Source organism: Cystoisospora suis, assembly GCF_002600585.1.
Source record: "Cystoisospora suis strain Wien I chromosome Unknown contig_751, whole genome shotgun sequence".
In the NCBI taxonomy this organism is placed as follows: Eukaryota; Apicomplexa; class Conoidasida; order Eucoccidiorida; family Sarcocystidae; genus Cystoisospora; species Cystoisospora suis.
This window is the reverse complement of record NW_027153552.1, coordinates 14,796-26,516: the sequence shown is the minus strand read 5'-3', so window position 1 is coordinate 26,516 and position 11,721 is coordinate 14,796. Positions and strand designations below refer to the sequence as shown.

The 11,721-nt window shown below is 53.5% G+C and overlaps 1 protein-coding gene across 1 annotated transcript; it reads left to right on the top strand.

Moving 5' to 3' along the window:
• The first annotated feature begins 639 nt into the window (after nt 1-639).
• On the top strand, nt 640-10,212 carry CSUI_001862 (uncharacterized protein). Its single transcript, XM_068062065.1, has 5 exons — nt 640-4,884; nt 5,476-5,915; nt 6,876-7,066; nt 7,703-8,718; nt 9,169-10,212. Exons 1-3 carry the CDS (start codon nt 2,942-2,944, stop codon nt 6,968-6,970), a joined length of 2,478 nt encoding a protein of 825 aa, XP_067925951.1. The 5' UTR covers nt 640-2,941; the 3' UTR covers nt 6,971-7,066; nt 7,703-8,718; nt 9,169-10,212.
• Nucleotides 10,213-11,721: the final 1,509 nt, after the last annotated feature.

The following is an 11,721-nucleotide window of genomic DNA, read 5'->3' as shown; positions in this document are numbered from 1 at the left end:
TGTTAAATGGCACCGGGACAAGCCCGAAACCTCCACGGTTGTTACAGCGGCTCCTTGTTCGGGAAAGTCTGCGGCATCCAACCGCGATGCACAAGTCGAGTCCCACCGGTTATTACCCGACGGAGGTAGTCGGGTGACAAGGTGCATCGCGGTTGGATGCCACAGACTTTCCCCGACAACCGTAAGAATCGTAGTCTACACGCTCACAACCTTTTTAAGAACGGCCGAGTACGGTGCAACATGAAGTACAGCGACCACGCCCGCCGCGCTGTCGCTAGCTTGACTGTGAAGTTTCGAAGAGAGAGCTCGAAGGACCGTGCTCAAAGACCTGCGGTGGCGGCGGGGAAGAGAGATAGTGCACTTTACTTCGTGCGATTGAGTGAGAGTGAGTGTTGCAGGTATCTGAGGCTCCGTGCTGAGGGGGAATGCTAAGGTGTGAATGAGACCCTCTGTGGCGTGCGGTCCGTGCTTGTGTGTAAGAGCGAGAGTTGAGCACGGCACGGCTAGCGAGACCCAGAAGTGGCAACGCAAGTAGAGAAAGAGACTAAAGTAGCCCTGCTGCAGTAAGCGAATGTTTAAGACAAACGTGCGTACAGAAGGCAGCTGCACTACACTTGGGGTGACCGTCACGAGAAAGAGAGAGAATAGAAGCAGAGTAGCAGAAGTCCTGGGGGTGAACTGTCTCTCCGAATCTCCTCGCCTTTGTCTCTCATACTCCCCTAGGCTTCAGGTCCTTAGCACCAGCTCCCAACTTCGAGGATCCCGAGCCGTCGACTGATTGTAAGCAGCCAGTAGGAAGTGGAAACAAGAGCAGCGGAATTAACGGTTGCCTTTTTTAGAGCCGTTCATCGTGGTTGTTTTTTGTTGAATACCGGGGTTTTGTCGGACTACTGTCGTCGCACCTGAGCATGCATGCGTTCAAAAGCGTAGTTTTTCTATGGTCGCCTGCAAACAGTGTACTAGTCTGCAATCGTATGAGCGCTTGGACTGAAGCACTTGGAGCGGAGCTTCGTTTTTCGCGTTCGTTTTTCTCGTGGCTTCTTCGCTGACTGCGACCAACTTGTGTATCCTGTTAAGGTCGCGTTTCCATCTATCCGGTAAGTTTTTACAGGGCGTCGTCCTGGCTCTGCCTTTCGAAGGTCGGAAAACGAAAGTGCTCGGTCCTCCGGTAGGTTGCGATTACAGGGCGGAGGCAGGAGCTTGGCGTTTCATGCTAGCAGGGGAGCTTTATGACGCTTCGTTTTCCCCCTTTTTGCAGTGTCTGACTAAAGGAGGGGTGACACTCGTTTTTGTATCCTTTGTATTTGCGAGGAGCTCGCATTTCCCGTGTGTATTACTTCCTTTTGTCGAATGTATTCGAGTGTTATTCGGTGCACTCGCGTTTCGTGTCTTATGTTTCTCTGCTTCACACTGGAGGCAGGAGGCGTCCACACTTTTCTCTTTTCCGGCTAAGAGTCGTGACTCCGTAGCTGCGGCCTTTTTTTCTTTCACGAGCGGCTCACTGACCTCGCATTATGCCAGTCCCGTTCCTCTCGCCGCCCCGCGTCTTTCTCGGGCGCGGCGCCGCATACACGAGAGCAGCAAATGCCTCTACACGCATGTAACATAGTTCCACGATTCCACGGTATGGTATTTCACTAACTGCAGGAACAGAAAGAACGGTAGCTCGCCCTCAGGCGATGCGTGACATTCAAGGAGAGGAGAAGGAGGGGAAACTGCGGGCAAAATACCTTGCTAGTTTCCTTGTGGAGAAACACTTTCCGTCCGTCTCAGGAAGAGTTTCCTGAGAGGACGAAAGGGATCAAGTAAGGGGGGGCTTCGGACCATTTTGTGGACGCACGATTGTTCCCGCTGCGGGCAGGCACTTGATTGGGGAAAGAAGATTGTGTGAGGTTGAAAGGCGACAAGACGGTGGTTCACGCTCTCGAGATGGGGCGTACAGGGAGAGAAGAGGGAGACCGGAATGCTGCACTAGGTTTCGTACGAACAGAAGCTCCTCGCTTTCTGGTGTCCCACAGTTTACAGCGCTCACATCGAGATTCAGAGGTCACGTCTTCAAACTCGGATTTTCAGAATGGCCCACACGACTCGTTCTCTCTCTGTTCGGTAGTGGGTGATCCATTTCTGGCTGCCTTGATCATATCTTTTCTCCCCTCGAGCGCGGATGTCCGCTCCCTTCTAGTCGCGGTATCAAAGCCTCCTCGTCGTCTCCGTCTGCGCGAGTTCTCATCCCTTTCTGGTGTCGCGCCTTTCTCTGCTTCAAAAGTTCTCGCGATTAAACAGAAAGAGGGTCGGTATTCTAGCGTCGAGGCGATTTCTCTGGGAGGACGGCAACGGGGACAAGGAGTCATATGCGGGCCATCTTGTGGGGACGGCGGGCGTGCCTTCTGCGAAGCAGCTACCGGATTGAGGGAAGAAGAATTTCTTGAAGCAGACGCATCGGCGGACTTGAGCGAGAAAGAAAATATTGTCGGCCGAGAAGCGGGAGAGCCAGGGGACCGCCGGCGGCAAGCAGGGCATCACAGGGAAGAGACAGTAGCTAGGGGAAATGGAGGCCGAGACGGAGATCACAACCAAGACAACGGATGCATTGGGAGAGGTGAAAAAATAGTGGCACTTGCGGATGTGAGGGAAGCAGTTTGGGGAGATCCGGAGAAGCGACTGCCTCGAGCTTACGAGGGGTGTGACTCTGAAGAGGAGGGCTGTGCAGAAAGAAGTGACGTAGACGACGAGATGATGAGAGACCAAGGACGCAGTCTGTGTCGTACAGCAAGTACTTTGGTAGATTCTTCCGTTTATGGGAATCAGACTCTGCCCCCTGCAGTAGTGGCTGCGAGTTATTATGAGCTTTGTAGGCGGCACCTCCGCCCTTGCAGTATCGCCGAAGTGCGCCGTAATCCGCAACTGTGGGATACGCATAACGCGTTGACTCCGGAAGAGGATGCACANNCAGAAAGCTGTCGCACACCAGCCACAACAGCTAGGCCGGTCTGCGACAGCTTTCTGGAGACAAGACAAGCCCAGCAGTGCGTTATCCGATTCCAGGCGCTTTGAGGAGGAGGGGCTCCAGTGGGACATCAATGCCGATGCAGAAGGCGGCGACAACGTACCTCCGATAGCTTGCGCCTCGGTCGAGCGAGAACAGGACCGGCGACATAAAGGTGACACTCCCCGTCTGATTGAGGACCTTTCATGCCACGAACGAGAACAAAACGACAGGCCGGGGTTGTCTTCTGACCTCGCATTACCTCGTTTACACAGTCCCGGCCTTGGCCAGGAACCGCGGCTGTTGAGTAGGGGTCTTCTCCCTTTTCGTCGTCGAGAGATCGCTGTTGCTCAGTGGTGGCGGTCGTTTTACTTCGAGCGAGTTCATGCGGCTTTCTGTCACCACTGTGGTGCGGTAATCGGAGAAAAGCCGATGTCGTCATCTGGTCGTGCAAATGATTCGCCGGCCGCCGGTTCCCCGAGTTCACCACATGACAATCTGTCGCAGATCTCACCTGCTCGCGGAGAGGATCTGGATCCGCGTAGGGCGTCGCTTCGCTTGAATGGTACAGAAGCAGTCTTTATTAGACAGAGTGAGACTGAGGGCGAAGAGTGCGGACAAGCTCCTGCTCTTTCCTTCTGCCGGGCGGAGGACACACGGCCACTCCACTCCTTCCCGCAGAATTCAGAAACTGCAGTCGAACAACCCAGGCCGTCCGCACGTAGCTTGGTGGGCGAGTCTGTCGTTCTATGCGGGAGTTGCCGAAAGATTTTTTGCTTCCGTTCGCCAGCGGTTATGCACGTACTGAATCAGATAATGCGGGACGTCTCTTCGTTCGTCGCAGGGGAAGGTGGACGCCGGGGTCTGCCGAACCGGAAGCGAGGCAGAGAGGAACATGTGGACAAAATAGGTGTTGAGTGCGTCAAGGGTCACTATAATTCCGAACCGAAGTCTGGTCCCCGACAAGGTGACCACCAGCATGGATTTGCTACGTTACCTCTCTCCAAGGGAGTGCATAGCGTACAAAGGGAATTGACGCTTGAGTCCTTTTCCCCTGGCTTGCTTCATCATGGGGGATTGCTCATCTGCTCTGAGGAGTTCGAGAAACTAGTCTCAACGCACGAAGGTCTTGTACGTGCTTTGAAGCACAAGGTTTTAAAACAACTACACACTCGACTTCTAGCTGAAGTGGGATTCCAGTTCTTTCATCAAACAGTCGCCCCCGTTTTGACTGGTAATGTTCTCCCAGACCGTAGCACAACTCTGACACCAGCAGACCACAGGTTGGAAAGGCTTGCTTCCACTTCTGGTCACCTAAACGACTTCGCTTTAGCAAGGTCTCTGAATGGTCCGGGAAGGCAGATGCAGTTTCCCGTGCAGGTGTCGCCGCCAAGGCCGGATGTGATGCCTACACGGGGCACTGACGGCTGTAGGATTTTGGAGCGAAGTCACCGAAATGAAGTGATCGCAGGACAAACCCGCGATTTTGCTGAAGCTACAATGTGCAGTGATGCTCAGCCCGGAGGTGAGAGGTGTGATAGTGAACTCAGTGGAGCGAGCCGAGGTTTTGAGGTGACGTTTCGTTTCGAGGAGAAACACCGGGCCGACTTACAGGCTCTTCTGCTCCGTTGCTTTCAACGCTTGGCATTTCGGGCCGCGCAGCCACTTCGCGACCGAAAGTCAAGGTCGGCACTAGCAGAGTTTACGTGCAGGCGCGATATGGTGGCGCCGGCCAGCGGAGGCGCACACAGTAGAGAAGCGGGTGGGCTGAGGTGCCACATTCAAGGAGGAAGACCCGGAGGCGATACATCGGGACAGCAATGGGATTTTCATTCAACTTTTGTGGGGATGTCTCAAGTGACTGCCAGCCGGGCTTCGCTCCTTGTCCTAGTGAAAAGGTATGCTAACTTCGAGGCTACCCTTCTTGGTCCGAGATCGTGACGATGAACACGCGCGGGTCTGTGTATCTCGGTAACGTACCTGCAGCTTCTTGGGGGTGTATCCGCACTCGCTGTCAACACACCACAACCGCGATCAGGCACATCTCTGCACCCTGGCACTTTGGCTGTTTCGACTGCAACGCATTTTTGTTATCCCCTGCGGGTCGGTGTTAAAGCTTGACCACGGTTTTGAAAAAGCAACCAACTCTCCTTGGGTGCTGAGGCGGAAGCACTCCAAGGGACAGGATCTTCATAGGTCTTGTGTGTGTGTGTGACTTCATTGTTGCTCATTCGACCGACGCTTTCAAGGGCAGTGGCGTGCACAGTAACAGAAGTTCTCGGAGACCACGGTAGGATTGTCGTGTGGGTAAAGTATGAATAACCTTTGAGTTTTCCTGGACTCCCGTCTGTTTATTTCGTGCCACGCCATGCATTGCAAACCTCGTATCGACAGTGCGCATACCTAGGCTCACAGATTTCACATGGCGTGCACACTGTTCTTATATACACCGACAGGGCTGCCATCAGGTGGGGACTTTTTTTTTTCAGGTTCTACCGCCTCATGCGCCATCCCGACCTGCCCCTTCTCCTTACACTGTACAGACAGCGGGTACAGACCTCCGCCTGTGCACTAGTGTCTGCAGAAGTGTCTTTCTTTCAGCAAGGGAGGTTGCGCGGCAGCCCTTCCTCCGAGGTCAATCGACTAAAGGACCACTACAAGGCTGGCCCCTCAGGTGCATCTTCCCCCTTGGCTATGGTGCGTCATGGAAGCCAGAATGTGCCGGCGAAACAGAGTGCTTCGCCTTCGTCCAGTCAGACTGGTTCCCTAGCAACGGAGAACAACTGGCGTGCCGGATTACCCTGCTACATGACCGCGGAAAGTCGCCGCGAGGATGTCGAGCTTGTTTGTTGCTGGCGGGTGTTGGAGAGTGTTTGCAAGTTTTTGTTCAACAGCGAGACGAGAACGCCCCTACGACTACACCGAAGGAGTAAGAATCTTCTGAGACCTCAAGCAGCTCTGGCTGGCTCTCGCTGCTGTTTTCTCTCTCTCTTCCGTATCTCACAGCAAAGTTCCTTTGAAGGCTTTCGCAGTGTTTGAATTGTGGACACTTATGCACTTACGGAACAACGTGCAAACAGTTGGCTACGCCCGTAGTACGTCCTTGTCGTCACGACAACTCCTTCTTCTCACAGTTTTAAACGGAGGCAGTGGTAAGACGGAGCTGCCATAGAACCTCAGATGTAGAGCATTCAAAACATCGACTGCGCAAAAGGAGATCGTTCATTGTCTTTCTCAAGTCCGGCCTACAGTACGCCGTGCCTAGGCACTTTCTGGTGTTCTTTTGCGGTCTTTCTGCGCCTTGAAAGTTTCACGTGCCACAGCATTAGTTGACATTCGTGATTCAGTGTCTCTCAAGAAGGCAGTGGGACAGCATCCTCGTACGCTCTTAGACAGAGTATAGTTGGTCTGCATGCGGGTCCGGACAACTGGATCAAACTGTAATGGGCGCCCGAAGCACACGCGGCAAATCACGTCAAGCTCTGTGGTTCCGAGCCTGCACGCGCACATAAGTTCCACTTTACAGAGCACACGAAACTACAGGATGGCCAAAGTGCGTAGCGGTGTTCGTATTTCAGCGTCGCTTGGCATGTGCCTGCTTGAATGCTCTTTCCTGGTTACCAGCTTTGGGGAATTGAAGATCAAGCTTCAAGCATCTATATCACCTCAAGGTGGAAATGCGTCGCAGTCGTCTGGCATTTTCAGAGACCCTCCGCAACCGCAACCCTAGAGAGAGTTCTGATATAAGCTCTCAGTATTTGCCCTTGGTGGTGCGTCTTCCGTGCTCGTTTGTTAAGTCAAGCCAGGTCTGTCTGGCCTTGGACCGTGCCCGCGCACAGAGGTTGGATCGCTTTTGACGCCGCTGCTGTGTTTCCTGTCTCTGGCGCAGCACTGGAGGCGCGTATTTTCGTGCAGCAGCTCTTCGTCCACGTTAGTGTTCCAACCCGCGTCTTCTTTGAGTCTTCTGCGGCCCTCTCACAGTAGTAATGGTCCCGGAAAGTCGACGAAGCTTGAGCAAGACTACGGTGCTGCCGCGATCAACGAACAAACGTAGTCGTGGTCGTGCCTTGGCAATTTCAGGTAGGTCCCCTTGTCTCCGATGGAACAAGATGCACTCTGCTACTGCTTCCTCGGGGGTCGTTTGTAAAGACTACTGGACATCCTCCTGGTGCCCTGTCAGGTTTGGGGATTCCCGAATACCGGTTTTTAGAGTGTGCTGGCGCCCTCGCTCTTTCGCCATCTGCGCGGTAGATTGACTTTTCTACTTGCTTTTGGCCCCTTGACGGCGGTCTTCGCTTCCTGTTGGTGAGCGGGTGGCTTCCTAGTCCTTGGTGGCGCGTCTTACACCTGGCAGTTGCGCCGGAAGACGCATCAGACGTGGTCTGCGGTCGCGACGGGGAACTCAGCCACTTACTGAACTTCGGGCGTGTGGGTGTGTTCATGAGACGACCATAAGGATCACACCCGAGCACATTGTTCATAACCGATCCAGGTGAACGAGCTAGTAGTCCTGAACTTCTTTCCCACCGAACACACATGAAGACACTGTTTGAAACGGCCTGAAGGGTACTCACCCAGCATTGCCAGGCACGTCCGAATGAGGATTAAAGGGCCCCACATGTGGGCATGTCTTTCTCGCAGGGAGGGCAGTGCTTACTAATTTCAGAACCATCTCATTTGCTGTCTGCTTTTTTTCCGTGAGGTGACGTGCTGTAGGTGATGCCCTCAAATCGTCGGGGCTTTATACTTTCTAGGCTCGGAGAGAGTGTCGTGGTAAGAGGAAGAAGGGACTCGAGATAGGCGGGGAGGACGTGCCGGACTCTACAGCCTCCAGCGCTAACACCTCTTTTTTGTATTCTGGACCAGAGCCCTAGTTAATACAAAATAGATTTCGGTACCCAGATACTAATTTCGTGACCAGGGATCCTCCTGGTATAAGTAACCACAGCCTGAGGTGTACAGAAGTTCTTTTTCAACCTCAAGTACGGAGAGAAGATACAAGGTAGACAATCGACTCTCTTGTAAGCGCCGCTGGGGAAGAAAGGAAAAAGTGTGAAATGTGTCGCTGAAGACGAGCACATACATACCAGAGATCGGTGGGTCTAGAGTACGGCTTGTACTCTCTCGCCTGGGTTTAAATGGATTCGGGCCGAGGAAACTCATCTAGCTAAGCCGTATACTGAATGCTGAAGAAGAAGTGAAACGGCTGTTTGTTTCGTCGTAACTGGTGGGAAGGAAACAGCTACACTGGAATTAAAACTGATAATCCCTTTTTCTGCCGTGGAGGCGCACAATCAGTGAACTGGCGAGCCAGGGCAGAAGCCCGACCTAGCGACGCACTGTCATATGCTGTGACATGAGACGTTAGACTCCTCCTTTCCTGTGTTTGTGTGTGTCTTGTTTCTGTGGGAGACAATACTTCCTAATATAAAATAGCAGAAAGTTTGTGCCTAATGGGGTTGAGAACCGAAGGATGCGCGCGGCAGAACCCGTGACTGTGCTGAAGCTGCTTTTCTTTTTCTCTTGCTGTATCCTGATATCGGGGCGTTTTGCTCTCCCCCATTGCTACACCCGCGAAGACGAAGGAACCTAGAGAAAGAAAAGAGTGGAGCGACTGTTAGGCTGTCACCAGTAAGCTGCCCGGGGCAGCCCGGCATACTAGAGACACCAGGTTCACGGTCGCTGTCTTCGTCAGGCAGAAGTTTCTCCCTTCTTCGGAGCGAGGACTTCAGGTACAGAGAGTTTCTCTCATGCTCGCGTCGCTCGTTTCCGAATATGTGGCTATGCTCCGGGTTGGTGTTGTCTACGTGTGGTTAACCGGTAGTCTCTTGCGGGATGTGCTCCAGTCGGCTCTTACGGATGGCTGGCTGTGGATTTTTGTGCGTCAGCCCGGTGCTCTGGGAGTGATTGGGAACAGCACAGGGGCCCTACGAGAACCCCACGGTGCTTGAAAGGTTCCGATCTGGCTTGGTGGACCAGCCCTTCAAGACGTGTCTAGCCTGGCATCTCCATGTGAGAAAACGGCGCTCGGGGATGTGATAGGTTGTGTAGAATCTTCATACTTTAGGACAAGTGTTTTGTGTTCTCCGACAACTCGGGCGCGGTGGCCAGATACTCTCGCGGACCTCTTGGGTTCAGCTGCCTCATAACAGCGATCGTTTGCGGTTTGACATGTGTCACAGGATCTTGCAGCTGAGTGTTCCTGTACTCGCACACTCCGGAGATCTTCGTTTGAATGCGCACTCCGCGGGGCTCCTCGTCGGGGGCGACGGCGTGCTTCCGGGCACTTTGGGAGGTGTTGGAGACAGGGCGATTCGGACGATCTTCCATCGTGCCCGTACCGTGGCTGCATATCCTGAAATATTGGAGTGGAGTGCCGTTCGAGACGTCTCGAGTGTAGCCCATAATGGCCGAAGAGCAACTCACCCCGCGAGTGAACTCGTTTCGCGGCGGTGACGAGGACGTCGGATTCCCGCTGGGGCGTCGGCCACAAAGAAGCCGTTTCGTGGAACAGTCTCGGGCGTTGGGAGGCGGTGGCTGTGCGTCGCAGTCAATGGGAGGGCAGCAGGAGCTGCCGCATTTAGCCTGCGCACTTACCCTGTGGAACTGTGTTATTCCCAGTCTTCGACAGAAGCAATACTCGAACCTTGCAAGTTGTGACACGGACGGTGGTCGCCGATATGACCGGCGGCTCTCCTGCTTCGGAGTGTCGCTTGACGCAGCGTGTCCGGATCGAAGATTTGAAGCCAAGCTGCTGAAATAAGAGCCGACTTCAAATCCTGAACAGGCTGCGATTGCTTTTTGCTCTCCAGGCCGCTCGGTTCCTTCCTTTGTTAAGTCGTGCAGCGGATGCGCGAGCTTAACAACCTCGCTGAGGTCACGAACTACCCGCGGATAATATCCTACAAGCCCCAGCAATCCTGCGCTTGCCCCCTGTCGTACGAAATCTCTGGTCGCTCCTAAATTGTCCGCATGTTCTCCGGAACTCGCGGTGAACCCAAGGGCTGGAGCACGAAAATCAAATGTTGTACAGTCTGAGTCGCAAACTCACACTTCTACCGTTTGAAGGAGAGGCAATTATCCCTCACCTTCTCTAAGCCATTTCTACATGTCGTTCGTGATCCTCCCTCGTCCTGGAAATGATTATGACGTCACCCCACTAAATGAGCACAAACTGATCCAACCCATTCGCAAAGATATTTTGCGAAATCCCTTGAAAGGTGGAAGGAACGTCACAAAGAACAAAAGGCATGGCAGAGTAGTGGAGTATACCTAGCTTTGCCGTAAAAGCGCTCTTCCATTGATCCTCTTCTCAATGGGTGGCGTAGCCTGCTTGTAAATGTAGCTTGCTGAATCGACTTTGACTTGGGTGCTGCTTGTAGTTCTAGCTTACTGAACCACTTGGCTTGGCCTAACCGATCGACCAGATCATGCACTAACCACCTTGACTGCAGTAGCGCGTAGAGCACGGTAATCTATCGCCAGTCTCAACGATCCGTCGCCCGTGCGCACGAAAAACACGGGCGCAGCTGTTCGAGATTGCGACAAGACGATAAAACCCCTCTCATCCAGTAACTCCCGCAACTGCTTTTTAGTTCACGCAGGTGTTCAGAAGTTCACCCGACAAGCACTGACACTATTTAGGAGCAGTTCGGCCAGCACGGTGGAAAATTATAGTGCTCGATAGGCCGGTCTGTCACCGCCCCCCCGGTGAAAGAACGGCCTATCTAGTGAAGTCCCCGAAACAGCTCCCCGATTGATTCGGTGGTGAGTTCGCCGCCAACCCTCCCTCTGTGACCGTGCAGTTGTCTTTCCAGCACTTCGATCTCTTCTCTCGCTCTCACGGTCACCGCCCCTTGGACCGCATTCACGGTCTTGCCGTCTCCTAACCAGGTTGTGCTAGCGCGTGGAACGACTGGTACGAACTTCGTGAAGTTCCGTTTCAGCATCCGCACAACGTACCGGCCAGCTCAGACGCCTTTTCTTGGGCGGCGTTCGCACCTCGTCCACGCGTGTTTCCTACTGCACACACGTGACTGGTTCTGTGGCACACACGAGGCGCACGCGGCCTGTAAAGGACAGCCGGAGGCGAGCGGAAGGCTAGGCCGTTTAAGCCCTTGAACACGGACCGAAAAGCTATTCTTAGCGTCCTGGAGAGTGCTCAACACACCCAGCTCCTGGCATGCCGTATTTTGTCCCCGATCGGTCGTGGTTAAAGAGAGAGAAAGGATGTTACAAGGCGCTACCCTGGGGAAGGGAGTTTTGTCGGTTTCACATGTAAAACATCACCAGTGCTTCTCGGATATACGTCCAAAAACCAAACAGGATGAAAAAATCCGTATATCTCTACACTGACGATGAAACCATGTGACGGGCTTTTACCGAGGGTGTGGTTCGTTGCCACGATTGGTTCCCTCCTCCCCCCCATTTATACCTAAGGAGCGTACAAACTCAAGCCGAAAGGGTTTCGACCTAGGGAGAAAACCACCCCTATCTATTCTATATCTTATTTTACTAATTTTAGTGAAACATTCTCTGACTTTTCTAGGCTTGTTCACCGAGACGTGGATCACCGCGTTATTCACCACCCCGTAGCTTCTGCATCACTCTTCAGTGCTGGGAGTGGGTAGCGGGACGGCGTTCGACTTGTTCGTGGTCTTCGATGCATGTCGTACGGTGTGCTACGTCTACCAGAGGGAAAGAGTACCTGCCTGCGAATCCTTGCAGGAGGCCTC